We start from the raw sequence: 17686 nt of genomic DNA on the forward strand, positions 1-17686 counted from the left end.
ATCGTGTCCGTACTGATTTTCGCATGTGAAATACCACGTGTCCTCCACCTAGATCACCAACCCCCAGAGTCGTCCTAGCTCCTTCTAGTTATTACCCCCTTCCTCGAAGGCAGCCATCTGGGGAACTTTTAATGTCGAAGATTATTTTTTTAAAATTGATTTTGTTGGGGTGACAATTGTTAGTAAATTTACATAGATTTCAGGTGTACAATTCTGTATTACATCGTCTATAAATCCCATTGTGTGTTCACCACCCAGAGTCAGTTCTCCTTCCATCACCATATATTTGGTCCCCCTTACCCTCATCACCCACCCCCCACCCCCTTACCCTCTGGTAACCACTAAATTATTGTCTGTGTCTATGAGTTTTTGTTTCTCATTTGTTTGTCTTGTTCTTTTTGGTTTATATACCACATATCAGTGAAATCATAGGGTTCTCTGCTTTTTCTGTCTGACTTATTTCACTTAGCATTATTCTCTCGAGATCCATCCATGTTGTCACAAATGCTCCTATATCATCTTTCCTTAACGCCGAATAGTATTCCATTGTGTATATGTACCACAACTTCTTTATCCATTCATCTATCGAAGGACATTTTGGTTGTTTCCATGTCTTGGCCACCGTAAACAAAGCTGCAGTGAACATTGGCGTACACGTGTCTCTATAGAGAAATGCTTTTATATTTTTGGGGTAGATACCCAGGAGAGCAATTGCTGGGTCATATGGTAATTCTATTCGTAATTTCTTGAGGAACCTCCACACTGCCTTCCATAGCGGCTGCACCAGTCTGCATTCCCACCAACAGTGTATGAGAGTTCCTTTTTCTCCACAGCCTCTCCAACACTTGTTACTATTTGTTTTGTTGATGAAAGCCATTCTGACTGGGGTGAGGTGATATCTCATTGTGGTTTTCATTTGCATTTCTCTGATGATTAGCGATGTTGAGCATTTTTTCATATGTCTATTTGCCATTTGTATATCCTCTTTGGAGAAATGTCTCTTCAGGTCCTCTGTCCATTTTTCAATTGGGTTGTTTGTTTTTTTGTTGTTGAGTTTCATGAGTTCCTTGTATATTTTGGATATTAGCCCCTTATCAGAGGCACTGTTTGCGAAAATCTTCTCCCATTCAGTTGGTTGCCTCATTATTTTGTCAATAGTTTCTTTTGCTGTGCAGAAGCTTTTCAGTTTCATATAATCCCATTTGTTTATTTTAGTTTTTACTTCCATTGCCTTTGGAGTCAAATTCATAAAATGCTCTTTGAACCCAAGGTCCATAAGTTTAGTACCTATGTTTTCTTCAATGCAGTTTATTGTGTCAGGTCTTATGCTTAAGTCTTTGATCCATTTTGAATTAATTTTGGTACATGGTGACAGATAGCATTATTTTTGCTTGTTTCTGAATTTTCTACAAATGGAATCATGTACTTATTTCTTTCCTCTTTCATTTACTATGATATCTGTGAGCTCCTTCCGTTTTGTTGCTTGTAGCATTAGTTCCTTTGGATATATATACACTACCTTTTATTTATGCAGTCTTCTGTTAATAGACTTTTAATCTGTTGGGATAAAAACGGGACCACTTCCCATTGTTGGCTTTCACAAGTAATCTCGATATGAACGCCTTCGTGCACATATTTTGGTAAACATAGGTGAACCTTTCTGTTGGGTACAAAGGAGCGAAATTGCTGGATCACTGGGCATATGTGTGCTTTGCTTGATTAGATAGATGCTGCCAAATAGTTTTCCAAAGCGTTGGACCAGTCTACACTCTGATCAACAGTGCGTGCGAGTCAGGGTTGAGCCACACCTTCAGCAACTCTTAGTATTGTCAGTTGTTCTTATTTGTATCCTTTTGTTGGGTATAATGAGATCGCACCTATTCATTTGAATTTGCATTTCTCTGATGTTAAATGAGTCCAAACACTTTTTTATTTATTAGCCGTTTGTACTCGGTTCTTCTGTTCAAGTCCCTTGCCCACTTTTCTTTCAGTTTAAATGGATGAATTTAATTCAGTTTTTATTTACCTTTGAATAGGTACAGTCATGTGGTCATAATTCAAAAGGTGCAAAAGAGTCTATGGGGAAATCTTACCATTTGCAACAACATGGATGGACCTGGAGAACATTATGTTAAGTGAAATATGTCAGACAGAGAAAGACAAATACCATATGATCTCACTTATATGCGGAATCTAAAGAAAAGAATAAGTGAATGAACTAATCAGAAACAGTTTGGGAGACAAAGAGGAAAAACTGAGGGTTGCTAGATGGGCGGGGGTGGGGTGGGGATAAGGGGGAAGGTGAGGGGATTAGAAAACAGTCGGTAACCACAAGATGGCCACGGGGTTTTGAAAATTAATTTGGGGAACGTAATCAATAATGTAAAGATTTTGTAGGGTATCCGATGGACACGTGTCCCATTTGGGAGACCACCTCAGGGATGATGTAGATGCCTGATCACTGCACTGTACACCTGAAGCTGAACAATAATGAATGCCAACTATAATTTTATATATATGTATATATATATATATATATGTATGTATATACTTACAAGAAGTGGAGTACAGCATTAGGAATGGAGACAGTGGAAATGTAATGGCTGTGTGCGATGTCAGAGGGATAGTGGATGGGGGGCCGGTCCACACAGTGTGAGGGATATAAATGATAAATGTCTAAGTATTACTTTGTCTTGTGCACCTGAAACTAATAAAATAAATAGTATATCCACAGAGCTGTACAGCCATCACTGCTATCTAATTTTAGAACACTGTCATCACCCCTAAAAGAAATCCCATACCCACTAGGCATCACTCCTTATGCCCTGTTCCCCTCCCCCAGAAACCACTCAGGTACCTTTTGTCTCTATGGGCTTACCTAGTCCATAAGAATGAAATCATACAGTCTGGGCCATTTGTGACTAATTTCTTTCATTTAGCACAGGGCTTTCCAGGTTCACCCATGGTATAGCAGGTATCAGTACTTCAATCCTTGTTATGGCTGAATAATCTTCCATTGTGTAACATACAAGTATTGTATGTTGTTTATATGCTCGTCTGTTGAGGACATTTGGGTTGTTTCAACTTTTTGTTTATTGTGGATACTTCTGCTAGGAACATTTGTGTACAAGTGTGTGTGTATGGACAAATGTTTCCAGTTCTCTTGGGTACGTATTTAGGAGTTGAAGTGCTGGATCAGATGGTGACTCTTAACATTTTGAGGAACCACCAAACTGTTTTTCTCAGTGACTGCACCATTTTGCATTGCATTCCCAGTGTATGAAGGTTCTCCAAATCCTGATCAATGTGTGCTAGTATCCTTTTAAGCCATCCTGATGGCTGTGAAATAGTATCTTACTGTGATTTTGATTTAAATGTCCCAAATGGCTAATCACACTAAATATCATTTCGTGTACTTATTGGCCATTTGTATATCTCTTTGGAGAAATGTCTGTTCAGATCTTTTGTCCCTTTTTAAATTAGGTTGTCTTTTCATAGTTGAACTATAAGAGTTCTTTAGTCTGAATAAATGTCCCTTGGGAGATAATAAAATTTGCAAATAATTTCTATTGTGTGGATTGTCTTTTTACTTTTTTGATAGTGTGCTTTAAAGTGCAAAAGTTTTTTAATTTTGATAACATCCAGTTTATCTTTTTTTTCTTTTGTTACTTGTGCTTTGGTGTCATATCCAAGAAATCATTGCCACATCCAATGATCAGTTCATGAGATCTACACCCATGTCTTTTTTCAAATAGTTTTAAAGTTTTAGGTTTCCGTTTATGTCTATGATTTGTTTTGAATTAATTTTGTGTACGGTGGCAGATCAGGGTTCAGCTTCGTCTTTCCCATGTGAATATTTAGTTGTTCTAATATCATTTGTTGAAAAGACTATTCTTTTCCTTATTGTCTTAGCACTCTTGTCAAAATCAATTGATCATAAATGTAAGAGTTTATTTTTGGACTCTCAGTGCTATTCCGTTGATCTATCCTTATATCTTGGTTATTACAGCTTTGTATTACCTTTGAAATTCGAAGAGTGTATCCCTTCACTTTTATTATTTTTTAAAGATTATTTTGGTTATTATGTATTTCTCGCATTCCCATCTGAATTTTAGTATAAGCTTGCAATTTCTGCAAAAATTGCAGCTGGCATTTTCATAGGTATTGCATTGACTCTGTAGATGAACTTGAGGAGTATTGTCCTCTTAATATTTAGTATTTTGATCCATGAACATTTCCATTTATTTAGGTCTTGTTTAATTTCTTTCAATGACGTTTGCAGTTTTCAATGTAAAAGACTTCAACTTATTTTGTTAAATGTACTTCTGAGTATTTTAATCATTGTATGCTATTGTAAATAGAGTTGTTTTCCTAACATTATTTTCAAGTTGTTTTCCTAACATTATTTTCAAATTGTTTATTACTAGTATATAGAAATACGTTTGATTTTTATAATATCTTCAAGTCTATTTTGTCTGATATTAGTATCGTCTAATATTAAGAATGTTTGCATTCTTAATATTTTCCTATCTTTTCATTTAAAGCATATTTATTTCTTCGAATCTGAACTGTATCACCTGTACATACCATATAGTTGGTTCATGTAGGTTTTTAAAACAGCATTCTGCCAATCTCTGCCCTTTAATTGGATTGTTTAATCCATTGTGTAATACAAATATTTTCTAGCATACTCTTTTAATTCCCTTGTTTTTCTTTGGGTTTTTATTTTTTCTTCTATCTTTTTAAGTTATTTTCTTATAGGTTGCCCTGAGGATAACAATAAACATTTTAAATTAATTTCTGTGTGTGTGTGTGTGTGTGTGTGTGTGTGTGTGTGTGTTGGTAACTTTATTTCGATATTTCTTTTTTTTAATTAAAGTTTATTAGGGTGATAATTGTTAGTAAAGTTACATAGATTTCAGGTGTACAATTCTGTAATACATCATCTATAAATCCCATTGTGTGTTCACCACCCAGAGTCAGTTCACCTTCCATCACCATATATTTGATCCCCCTCACCCTCATCTCCTACCCCCCCACCCCCCTTACCCTCTGGTAACCGCTAAACTATTGTCTGTGTCTACGAGTTTTGTTTCTTCATTTATTTGTCTTGTTCTTTTGTTGTTTTGGTTTATATACCACATATCAGTGAAATCATAGGGTTCTCTGCTTTTTCTGTCTGACTTATTTCGCTTAGCATTATACTCTCAAGATCCATCCATGTTGTCACAAATGTTCCTATATCATCTTTTATTACCGCCGAATAGTATTCCATTGTGTATATATACCACAACTTCTTTATCCATTCATCTATCGAAGGACACTTTGGTTGTTTCCATGTCTTGGCCATCGTAAACAAAGCTGCAATGAACATTGGAGCACACGTGTCTTTATGGATAAATGTTTTCAGATTTTTTGGAGAGGGATTATACGGTAATTCTATCCTTAATTTTTTGAGGAACCTCCACACTGCCTATTTGGCATCAGTTAAAATGTCCCTCCCCCTTTTACAAAATAAGTCAAGTGTATGACTTTAAGCAGCCAAACGTTTTAGGTACTTCAATTTGCTCCTTAGTAAAATAAGAAGAATGATGTATTCTTCTGGTGTCATTTTAAGGGTTGTAGGAGTGAGGATGTGGTACGTGTTAACCATTCAGTATGTTTACCATTTAGCTTTATTCATTTAGTCACTCTTTCTTATAACCAGCATGTCGGAAGTTTTTCTACATGCTGCCCCGTGTGCCAGCTGCATCTTCATTCACTTTAAGTAAATCCCACAGAGACAGGAACATGATTTCTGCTTTCTGCTGTTTACTTACGAGTATGTATCCAAAGCACCTAGACCAGTGTCTGACATATAGTTGATTCTCAATGAATATTTGTTTAATAAATTATTTTATGCATGTGAGCATGAGGACACTGTATGGAGAGCCCCATTGCTGCATTAATTTTAACCAGAAAAAAGTAAAAACAACTGCGTTAAGACTCAGTAGGAGATACATATAAGTGAGTGAATATGAAAATACGACGTATCAAAATTTGTGGGGTGTGGCTAAAACAGTGATGAGAGGAAAATTTATAGCACTAAATACTTGCATTAGAAAAGAGGGGAAATCTCAATTTAATAATCTAGTTTTGATCTCCAGATACTAAAAAATGAAAAGCAAAATAAAACCAAAGGAAGCAGAAAGAAGGAAATAATAAAGAGTAGAATAAATGAAATTGAAAATAGGAAAACAATAGACAATAATTAATTGAACAGTAAAGCTGGTTCTTCAAAAAGTTTTTTAAAGATTGATAAGCCTCTCAAGACTGACAAATATAAGAGAAGATACAAATCATAAATATTGGGAATGAAACAGAGGCTATCACTGCAGATCCTGCAGCCACTAAAAGATAAAAAGGGAATACTGTGAACAATTTAATACTCCTGAGTTTGACAACTTAGAAGAAATGGAGCAATTGCTCAAACCCCACAAACTACCAAAACTCAACCAAGAAAAAAAAAAATTAAATAGTCCTATAACTGTTAAATAAGTTGCATTCATAATTGAAAGTCCCCTGAAAATGAAATTCCTTGCTCAGATGGTTTCCCAGAGATCTCTATCAAGTATTTACTGGTTGTCCAGTCCGCAGTGTCTTTTGCTTGCTTTGCATGGAAAGGAGGTTGGAGCTACCCTTCCATGCTCAATTTGTCCAGGCGAACAGTACATTTGCCTCTCTCTCAGTCCACATTTTTACTCTCCATCTGTTCTAGCAGACTTCCTTTGTCAGACCTACAAAACCTTTAGAAGCATGCAGGATATAAATTAAATAAAATCATTAGACCACAGGAACAATAGTCTACATTTACACGATACATGGTGCCTCATGGTCTGCAAAGCCCTGTTGTGTAGCAGGCAGGGTGGGGGATAGAGGGAGACGAACTTGCAGCTTACCTTTGCATTGTCCACAACTTCTCCTGCCCCAAACTGTCTTGGCCTGGGGAGCCGATGGCATTTGAGGGGCTCCCCTTGCTGTCCTGTGGCCTGCAGGAGGCAGGTGGAAACTAAGCAGCAACATTTGACTCCCTGGGAAGGAGACAGGGACAGAAATCGGCCTGGTGTGGGTAGCGGTGAGGGGAACGGCGTTTGAGTGGCCTGAGGACTCCTGTGGCTCAAGTCAAATTAAAAAGAAAAGAAAGAAAAAAAGAAAGCTTATATTGTGAATGTTATAAAGACTTACATGCACCAAACACAATTCACGTTTGAGAAGCTCTGTTTTATCTGTACATTATGAGCAGATAGAAGGCCCAGCATCCCATTATTGGATTTCTGCTTCCTGGGAGGGTATTTTTAGCTTTTCTGTTGTTGGATGTTAACTCTGAAAATTGCTGGGAGGGAGCACAGTGGGCCAGCCCTCCTCTCTGTCTGCTCCCCCTCGGAGATCTAATTGGGTGGGACATGGTCTGAGAAGACGTTTGGCTCCTTGTCTTGCGGGTGCCACTCAATAAGGACACAGGACATGAATGTACTGGCTCCTGGGCCTCCAGAATGACCACCCCATGGAGTCATCTCTCAGGGCACTTGGCTCCTTTTGCCTCAGGAATAATAAATGGAGAAAGGCACCTATTTCAAATAGTTGAGCTGCATAGTACTGCTGGAGGACTGAGAACGGTTTAGGAGTTCGTGCAGAAGCTTCCTTTTCCTTTCTGTGTCTCCCCCACCATTAATGACACACGGTTGGTTGACGGTCTCCTGGGGCCAGGCCCTGGGCAAGATGAGAGGAAGAGGGGAGCGGGGCGAGGTGTGCTAACTCGGCTGGCCACACCGCCTCGTTCATGTGTGCTCATGTGTGTTTTCAAGCATGGTTAACATGGCTGTCCTTGAGGGATAGGTCTCTCGAGGAGGGTGACAGAGGACATGACTTGCTATTGAGGAAGGAACCTGACTGACTGACCGTGGGCAAGTCAACCTCTCTTGGCCTCAGTTTCCCCCACTAGAAAATTGACGGTGATAAACACACCTTCCACAGTTAGATGGGGTAAGTGTGAGGGACGACGGGGGTGTCTATGAACAGCACTCCCCTGTCCTACCTGAGTTTGGAACCAATGGTGAGACAGGGTGGAGGTGAAAGTATAAGCTTTGTTGCTGGTCATTGATCGAAAACTTGGCTTTAGATCTGCACCAATAGGAGCTCGCTAACACATCAGCTGGGAAGTGGAATCACCCCAAGGATATGGGGGGGCCCCTGCAAGCCCCCGCTCCACCAGCCAAGCCCCGGGCCGTGGCGGACAACAGACTGGAGTGCCAGTACCCTGTGGGCAGATCCGGAAGCAGGGAGGGAACCCAGAGGGGCTGGGCTGAGCACAGGCAGCTCCTTCCCACATTGCTCATCAGACAGGTGAGCTCTGCTCCCTGGTGGGAGGGGGAGACCTGTGGAGAGAGGCCAGGAGTCACTGTCAGACTAATGGGAGGCCTCAGTGTCTGTGCCAAGAGGCCAGAGGAACAGGAGGCTGCTGGGAACAGACAGACACCGACACAGCTTTCCTTCCCCACCAACCTCCCACTCCTGTGTTTCTTTCTGTGCTACCCACCCCGCCCCCCAAGCCTTCTGTGGTGGGCACAATTGACAGGCTAACATGCCCCACAGAATGTGGGTCCTTGCGGTGGTTGGGATCTATTCATTCTTGAGTGTGAATGGTGCCCCTGGCAGGGTACTAAATGCAGGGAGATGATGCTGGACGAGCCCGGAACAAGCAGGGTTTCCTTGTTGGTGGGGAGAAAAGGCAGGAGAAAGCTGGGAGAGAGCGGGGCCCAGCGACCTGGGGAAAGTGCTGCCAGAGCCTCAGGCTGGGGTTGTAGATTTTGGATATAGGCTGTCTTGGGTCAGCTCCCAGCACTGCCATTTCCTGGCTGTGTCACCTGGGAAATTAAGTACTTAACCTCAGCGTCTCAGTGTCCAGTTCTGATAAAGGCAGTTCATCATCATACCTACCTCAAAGGGTTGTTGGGAAAGTGAAGCGTTGATGTACACAGAGTACATAGAACAGTGCCTGGCATGTAGTGGGCACCATATCAGTGTCAGATAGTTTTATTATAAGGCACAAGGAACAAAAAGAGAGCTCAAATAGTAACAAGTGTTGGAGAGGCTGTGGAGAAAAAGGAACCCTCATACACTGTTGGTGGGAATGCAGACTGGTGCAGCCTCTATGGAAGACAGTGTGGAGGTTCCTCAAAAAGTTACGAATAGAATTACCATACGACCCACCAGTCCCTCTCCTGGGTATCTACCCAAAAAATCTGAAAACATTTATCCATAAAGATGCGTGTGCTCCAGTGTTCATTGCAGCTTTGTTTACGGTGGCCAAGACATGGAAACAACCAAAATGTCCTTCGATAGATGAATGTATAAAGAAGTTGTGGTACATATACACAATGGAATACTATTCAGCGTTAAGGAAAGATGATATAGGAGCATTTGTGACAACATGGATGGATCTTGAGAGTATAATGCTAAGCAAAATAAGTCAGACAGAAAAAGCAGAGAACCATATCATTTCACTGATATGTGGTATATAAACCAAAAACAACAAAAGAACAAGACAAACAAATGAGAAACAAAAACTCATAGACACAGACAATAGTTTAGTGGTTACAGAGAGTAAGGGGGTGGGGGGTGGGTGATGAGGGTAAAGGGGATCAAATATATGGTGATGGAAGGAGAACTGACTCTGGGTGGTGAACACACAATGGGATTTATAGATGATGTAATACAGAATTGTACACCTGAAATCTATGTAACTTTACTAACAATTGTCACCCCAATAAACTTTAATTAAAAAAAAAGGAAAGAGAGCTCAGCCTTCCAGGGTGAGGGAAAACTTTGAAGGAGGGAGTGTCGCTCTGAGCCAGGCTTCCTCACCGTTAGCACTGTGGGGTTCGGGGTCAGGGAACCCCGTGGGGGGGCCACGCTGTGCATTGTGGGAGGGTCAGCATCCCTGGCTCCATGGCCTCTACTCACCACGTGCCAGTAGCACCTCCCAGTTGTGACAACCAAAAATGTCCCCAGACATTGTCAAATGTCCCCAGGGCAGCAACGTTGCCCCTGGTTGGGAACTGCTGGTCTAAACTGAGAAGGGGACGATGGACGAGAGTAGAGAGGTGGGAACAGGAAACACTGTGAGTGAAATTAGTGGCCAGCATGATACACTGAGTCTCCTTGGGGATGTAGGGTCTATGGCCCAGGGCGGAAGACGTATCTGCCACCGTGGTCATCCAGGGGACTTGTCACGGCACGTGGCGTCACACTCCAGCCCCCTTCTGAGGATGTCACACTCAGGTGAACATGTAGGGCAACTTCCCCCGCTCCATGCCAGCTTCTGGCACGGGGTTGGAACGTGGTGGAAAGCTCCTGAGCATTCGCTGTGTGTGCTTGAGTCACGTTTGTGAGAACATCCACTAATGGCATTGTCCTGACTTTCTTCTTGCATTATGCTCGTCCGTGAGCACGATGTCCAGACCCCTTTGCGTTTGCCCCGTGTAGCACTGTTTCCATGGAATTGAACTTGGATGCCTTCAGTCTACTTTGGGGATCATCATACAAAAAAAACGCCCATTAAACTTGTCCCTCTGTTGAGAGCTATTCCATGTAAGTCATCATCGGTGAGCACAGTACAGAATGCTATCTTTATGACCATCACTGAGAGCTGTCCCTCCGGCTTCCTACCAGGAATACTCCTTTTGTCCTCTAAATTATTGATTTTCTTCCATTGACCCTAAATGATGAGGCTGATTACGTTTCTGACTTTGCCCTGGTAACTGGGAAGGTTAGAGACCCATTCATGGCTGTTTCAGGCATACATGCAAGGTCTTTGGGTGTGAATTCGGGTATTTTTGCCTGCTTCCATTTTCTTGAGTTCCTTTTGTATTCATTGACCTGATCTATGGCTTACATACTTTTTAATTTTCTCCTGTTATATATATATTTCACAAATCACTTTTAATCCTTCTTAGAACAAAGTAGGAAATTAATAAATTTCTTAACAACCAAACAGACATTGGGTTCTCCGTGCTGGTCTCTTTCACTGTCCAGGCCAAGGTTGGTGCCTTCTGAGCTCCTGACCTTCTTTGACCTTGCAAGGTGAGCCTCACTACCCAGACTTCTCCACAGGTCAGCGTTATGGCGATGGGGCGTAGGTTTCTCATTCGTGACTCTATCATTTCCATGACAATGTGCAGCATGAGAACATAATTATAATTCCAGTCCAAAATGAAGCAGAAGGGACAGGGCACAAAGCTGTGGAATAGCGCAGACCTTCAGAGAGATAAATGAAAGGTCATTCTCTGTTCTCCGATAATAACACTGAGTGTCTTTGGGAGTGTAGAGTCCATAGCCCAGGGCAAAAAGAAAAAAGAAAAAAAAATGGATCTGCAGCAGGAAAGAGCCATACCCCGAGTTACTGCTCAAATTATCGTGCCCTTTGCGTGTGCATTTTCTCTTTAGAATTCATTCCAGTCCGCAAGTTTCTCTCGTGAAAATTCATGTTGCTCCTCCAAAGAGTTCTGATGGAATGATGAATGAGACACCCTTTGACAACGTAGCTGTGATTTGAGGGTGCAGAATGCACTGATTATTAATGTAATGTTTCAGTCGTCCATCAACTGCTAGAATACAAATCGAGCATCTGTAGGAGGCATATTAGAGCTGATTCCTGTCATTTCTTTTTGCGCATCTAAACCCTTCTCTCCATTAGCAAACATGGGAAGATGTATCAGATGCCTCTTTCAGTACCAAGTGACAATAACTTCAGTCAAAAGCACAGTCATTGCCCGTGTAACTATGAAGCTCAGGGATGGACCTCCCTTCCGCCCAGGCGGGAGACAGTCCCTGTATCAGGGGCTGTATTTTGCTCTCTGTCTTGCTTCTTGTCTCTTAGCTTCACTCGACACATGGTCTTATCCCTGTTTGGGGCAACAGGATCCCGACACCTCTTCCTCTCAGCTTGTAGCCTAGCAAACCTAGAGGAAGAGGATTCTCTCCCAGTGTGCACACCCTGATCTCACGGTATCCTGAGGCACCAACCCCAGCGGCCAGAGGCGACACGTACACATCCAAGCCCTGGTCCTTAGTTGCCCATCTCTTTGTTGAGAGGGAGGGCAGGAGTCATCAGACAGCTTTTGCAAGAGCACCTTAAGTGAGGAGGGGGGATCTCAGATGAATCAGGAGTAGGGAACTGAGGGCATATGAGACCAGACTGTCTATGAGCAAATGATCCCTCTTGTAAACAATTCTTGAACAGAGACAAAAGACACTTCCTCATACGAGGTCAGCATCACCATGTACCAAAACTGGGTGGTGGATAGCGAAATATGGGCTAATGTCACGTGGGACATTAGATGCAGACATCCTAAATGAAATGTTGGCAACTTAAGTCCCATTGAAAATATATAAATGTATTCATATATACACACACACACACACACACACACACATATATACATACACATACATACACATATATATATGTATGTGTTTATATTTCAGGTAGGGTTTAGTCTAGAGATGCAAAGACCAGTTAATGTTTAAAAAAAAAGAAAGAAAAACAACTCTGTACATACACTCTCAATACAAATTCTTAGTTGTGTAAACAACTTTCTTAACTGGATAAATGACATCCGTCAAATGTCTGCAGTAAACAATTTGTTTAATGGCAAAACACATTCCTAAAATCCAGAACAAGATAAAAATGTGCATCACCACGTCTTGTAATCGACGTTTTACTGGAGGCTTTGGATAGTGAAATAAACAAACAAAAAGAAACGAGGCATAAGGATTGGAAGAATATAACCACGACAGGATTTTTGTTTGTTTGTTTTTTTGTAGACGATACAGTCACCTTCATGGAATAAGCAAATCCAGAGCATCAGTGGGAAAGGTATAAGAACTAATGACTAGATCAGCCAGGTTTCTAGATTCAAGATAAATAAGCAATTTTTACCCCCCAGAATTACCCAGTGACAGTTAGTGAACCTCATTTTAAAAGATTATGCTCACAACAGCAATAAAAACTATTGAAAACATCAGAATAAAATGTATATATGCCAGATCTTTTGGTAGAAAGTTATAGAACGTTACTGACAAACATCAAAGAAGACCAGAACGCATAGATATTTCCTATTTGTGGAAAGGTTCAACATCGTAAAAATGTTCATTCTCTTTCCTTTGTAAATTCAGTATAATCTCCACAAAAGTCAAAGCAGTGTTTCTCAATAAACCAGCTAACAGTTATTCTGCCATTTGCACGGAAGAGAAAAGACTAACCACCCCAAGAGTGCTTAAGTGCTCCAGGCCCAAGTGTCAAGCGCTTCTTGTGTGGTTTTCTGTTCGTCTCGCGTGGGCCCAGATCCAGTAACCGGATGGGCCCACCAGGAGCAAGTATGTCGGGAAAACTCCAGGGCCCCTGGCCTGTGAGCCTCCCCTGGGGCTGCCCCGCGAAAGCTTCATTTTTTAACCTCATCATTGACCGTCCGACTGGCCCTGCCATGCATCGAATGAAGCAGCAATCACGTGCCAGTCTGGGCTCCTACTTGTCCTGAAACGGATGTAAAGTCCAGCTGGTGCCCTGCAGATGGCCCTCAGCCACCTCAGCCCTTCTTGAGCTGGCAGCCACTGCACTGGCCCTGAGGTGAAGAAGCTGTCCCTTCACTGCCCTTTGCTCAGAAGTGACTAAGATGCTGGAAATGGGAAAACAGGCGCTCTCCAAGACCCCGCAGCAGCCTCGACTCCCGGTACCAGAGGGGCCACGCTGTCCCTCTGTCTGAGTCAGTACCTGTGTGCGCCAGACCCAGTGCACCCTCATCTGCGGAGACCTCCCCAGCCACCCCACCTGCTGCCCAGCTGACTTCCTCCCTCCTCACAGCCCACTGAACCCCACAGAGACTCCTAGAGCCCTGGTCCCCCTGCAGGGCCGGCACTGTTGACTTAGCCTTCCTCTTCTGGGGGACTGTGTGCTCTTCCAGAGTGAGGACAGGTTCTTTGTCCCAGTGCCCAGCCCACGACCCAATGCCGGGCATAAGTAGTGGCTCTGTAAACATCTGGTAAATTAATCGTTGACCAGCACAATATGTCTCCCCATCCTCCATGCCTTGGCTCTGAACAGGTGTGAACAACGGGTGACGACGTATAAGAAATGTGACATCTCTGGATCCCAACCTTTGCAATACGAGGCTGATGGGACTAGGTGGCATTTAAGGTTTTCCCAGCCCTGGAATTCCCCGTCCTGTGAGCACGTGGCTTTGTCACCTCGCCTGTGACCAAATCAAGCATCAGGTTCCCTCCGCAGGGCTGAAGGCCCAGGTTACGGAAACGTGTGTGCGTTATAGCGGTGTGTCCTTGTAAGAGTGCTGGGGAGAGTCAGGGAGCTAGGTTCTTGTCCCGATCCGGTCACTGGCTCACCGAGTCCCTCCTTCCCTCTTGGCCTCAGTTTCCTCTTCTGTCAAATGAATGAGGAGAATGGCCTCGCTGACCCAGGTCTAATGTTTGAGAATCTGACACTCAGGTCTAAGCTCCCACGACAGCACTCCATCATTCTGTGATGACGTCTCACGATGCCCGTGAGATTTCAGGGTTCTAGACAGGATGTGACACCACTTTATGATGTGATTCTGCTTTACAGTTGTTAAGTGCCCTTCTGTATGTTGACTCTTCAGTTCTTCAAAAGCCTACATGCATTTTTTAAAACATGAATTCAGTACTAGACCAGTTTCCTATTGCTTTGGAGGGAAAATCCACCCTAAAACTTAATGGCTTAAAAGCCAGCTATTTTATTATCTCATGCTCTGTGAGTTGACTGAGCTCTGCGGGGCGGTTCTTCCGCTCCACGTGACATTAGCGGGGGCATCCAAATGCCTGAGGTGGCTCATTCCCAGGGCCGCCAGTTGGTGCTGGCTGTCACTGGCTGCTCAGCTGGTGCCTTCATTTCCCTTGTGTCCTTTCCCTGGGGCTTGGGCTCTGGCCGGGTTCCAAGAGGCAGGAAGTAGAAACTGCTGGTTCTAAGGCCTGGCTTTCGAGTTGCAGCTCATCACCGGATCCCAGGGTTGCAGGAAGAAGCTCAATGGGGGGGGAGCAGCAGGTGCGGAGGGAACAGAGGAATTGTGCCAGTGGGGGGGGGGGGCGCATCTGTGGAGATTAGCTACTCCAAGTCCTGAATACATCGAATTCAAGCAGCTACTGAAAACAAAGTAATGTGTTGGCGCCTAGCAGTGGGAACAATGCCATTTGTCTGCCAGAGCCTGGGGACCCCCTCATGCCCAGTCAATAGCGCCCTGTGATAGGCCATCAGTGCCTCTCTCTGACCCTCGGTTTGCGCTTCCGTACCACGGGGGCCTGGGTTTGGAGGACGTTGGCGTCCTGTCCGTCCCTAACCTGCTGTGTCCCTCTGTGCCCCCAGGTACTCCTTCCAGGACGAGGAGGATATGTTCATGGTGGTGGACCTGCTGTTGGGAGGGGACCTGCGCTACCACCTGCAGCACAACGTCCACTTCACGGAGGGCGCCGTGAAGCTGTACATCTGCGAGCTGGCCCTGGCGCTGGAATACCTGCAGAGGTGCCACATCATCCACAGGTGGGCAGGCTGCTAGGGGGACGCCTGGGACGGTGCGGGGCTGGGGAGTGACAGAGCAGCCGGCAGCAGACGAGGGGGAGTATTTTCTCACTGACCGTCCTCACAGGTGTCAGTGCCCTGACATCGGGCGAAACATCACACCTGTGTTATTGCTCGTACATTTCCTCATTGCCGGCTTTGGATGGACACTCCCTCTGCTGTGCACCCACCACTCCTGGTTCGCCACTGCTCAGAGACCTGTCTGGTGGTTGGCCTTTGCTTCTCTGTTCCGGTGTGTGTTTGGGAGGCTGGAATATTGTGTGTGTGTGTAGCCTCAGGTTAGAAAGGTCACGTGCTGTTAGTTGAGAGTGTGAGGGATTCTACTCTCTTCCTTTCCGTACTTGGGAATCAGCAATGTGCATGGTGCAGGATTCCTCTGGGATCCTTTCATGCTGGCTCTGGGCTCTGGATGTAGGCTCTGCATTTCCGCTGCCTCCCAGGACCTCAGCTTCCCCCTGCCCTGGCTCAGCCCCGCCATGTCCCACCCCGTGAGCAACGCGAGTGGGACTGCAGAGGCAGGAGGCCAGCTCGAGGCTTGGGAAAGTCATGGTCCCATTAATGAAGTGTCTTCCCTGAGCACAGAGGAGGGGGCTGGCGTGAATGGCTCCACACTTGTTCACCCGCCGTCTTGCCCTGTGCCGCCCCCATCTTCTTCTGACTTACACAATTTTGGAAGACTTGAGAAAGACAAGGACGTGAACTTCTGGGTAAAGATGGTAGATTAAGCACCCACACACTTCAACATGTCTCTCTTCTAAAACCCCAATAAAATGACAGTAAGGAAGGTTTGAAAAATGATAAATACACAAGGATGGGGAAAACTAAAGAGGACACTAGAGCAAAACTCTGGGGAGAATCGGGTAGGAGATGCAGAGTGGCAAATGACTTAGGATACTAGAAATGGGACTTGACGTTGTCACTGGAAAGGAAGAACCAAAATTTGATAGACACTAAAGAATTCCCAAAGGCTCAGAAATTGACAGCACCCAGTATCTAAGGAAAGGGGGTGGGGGATGAGGTGAATTGTTTGAAAGCTTTTTAAGAACTATTGAGAATCCCAGATCTGTTTATGCATTCTGAGTAACTGGATGGCTGCCCCTTCCTCTCCCAATGCTGAAGACTAAAAGTTTGTTTCCTAAAGAGAGTAACGTTAAGAGTGTATGACTGAAGGACATCAAGTGTACGTGGGTTGGAATATTGGACGGAAAATAGCAAGTGTGATCAGCATAAATATACCAGGTGCGGAAATAACACAGCCTCACCCCATTCCACCTGGGCTCAGAGAATCGTATCTCCAGGTGTTCATCCTCCAGGCAGGAAACTCACGTGATTCCAAGTGGGAATGTGAGTGAGCCAAGAGGGAAAGCACTGTGACATCAGAGGTCCCCTGTGACCTCTTAGAGTGTAGTCACGGTCAACACTGCCCACTCGTTCACATAAGCTCCCAACTTTATTGGTGACAACCAACGATTATCAGACACCCAGGGAAATCTAACGTGAACGCTGAGAACCAAACAACCAAATGGAAAAAGAAGAAAAGCTTGGAATAAACAGAGACCCTGCAAGGAGAAAATCTCAAAATAACTATGATTGTATTTTCAGAGGGATGAAAAGGGATTTTTGCAATTTTAAAGCAAGAAATACCATATTTCTTTGAAATTCAGAGAACGAAATCAGAGCGCTTATAAATTAACAATATGGAAGAAGTGAAAAACTCAAAAGGTATGTTGAAAGATATAGTGGAGGACGTCCCTTATACAGTAAAATAAAAAGATGACTAGGAACTATGAGAGAAAATATAAGAAAATTAGAGGACCAGATCAGTAATTCCAACATCAGAAAGAGAGGGAGAGAAAAGAGAAAATGGGAAGAAATCATCAGTGAAATAATTAAAGAAAATCTCTTGGACCTGAAAGACATGAGTTTTCAGATTCAAGGGCATACCAAGGATACAGTGCAATGCACAGCGAAAACAGACCAGATCCGATCAGCTTCCACAGAGGAGCAGGTCGTACAGGCTGAGGGATCAGAATAGTTTGGGAT

General features: G+C 43.6%; 1 protein-coding gene across 5 annotated transcripts in view; it reads left to right on the forward strand.

The window, feature by feature from the left end:
* The window catches only part of STK32B (serine/threonine kinase 32B), a 264439-nt gene that overhangs the window by 164187 nt on the left and 82566 nt on the right, over positions 1-17686 (forward strand). For all 5 annotated transcript variants that reach the window (XM_081048922.1, XM_081048921.1, XM_081048925.1 and 2 more), the window contains exon 4: positions 15431-15604. In XM_081048922.1, coding sequence (XP_080905048.1) covers positions 15431-15604 — 174 coding nt within the window. The remainder of the gene's footprint in view (positions 1-15430; positions 15605-17686) is intronic.

This window comes from Rhinolophus hipposideros (assembly GCF_964194185.1).
Source record: "Rhinolophus hipposideros genome assembly, chromosome: 1".
Lineage (NCBI taxonomy): Eukaryota > Metazoa > Chordata > Mammalia > Chiroptera > Rhinolophidae > Rhinolophus > Rhinolophus hipposideros.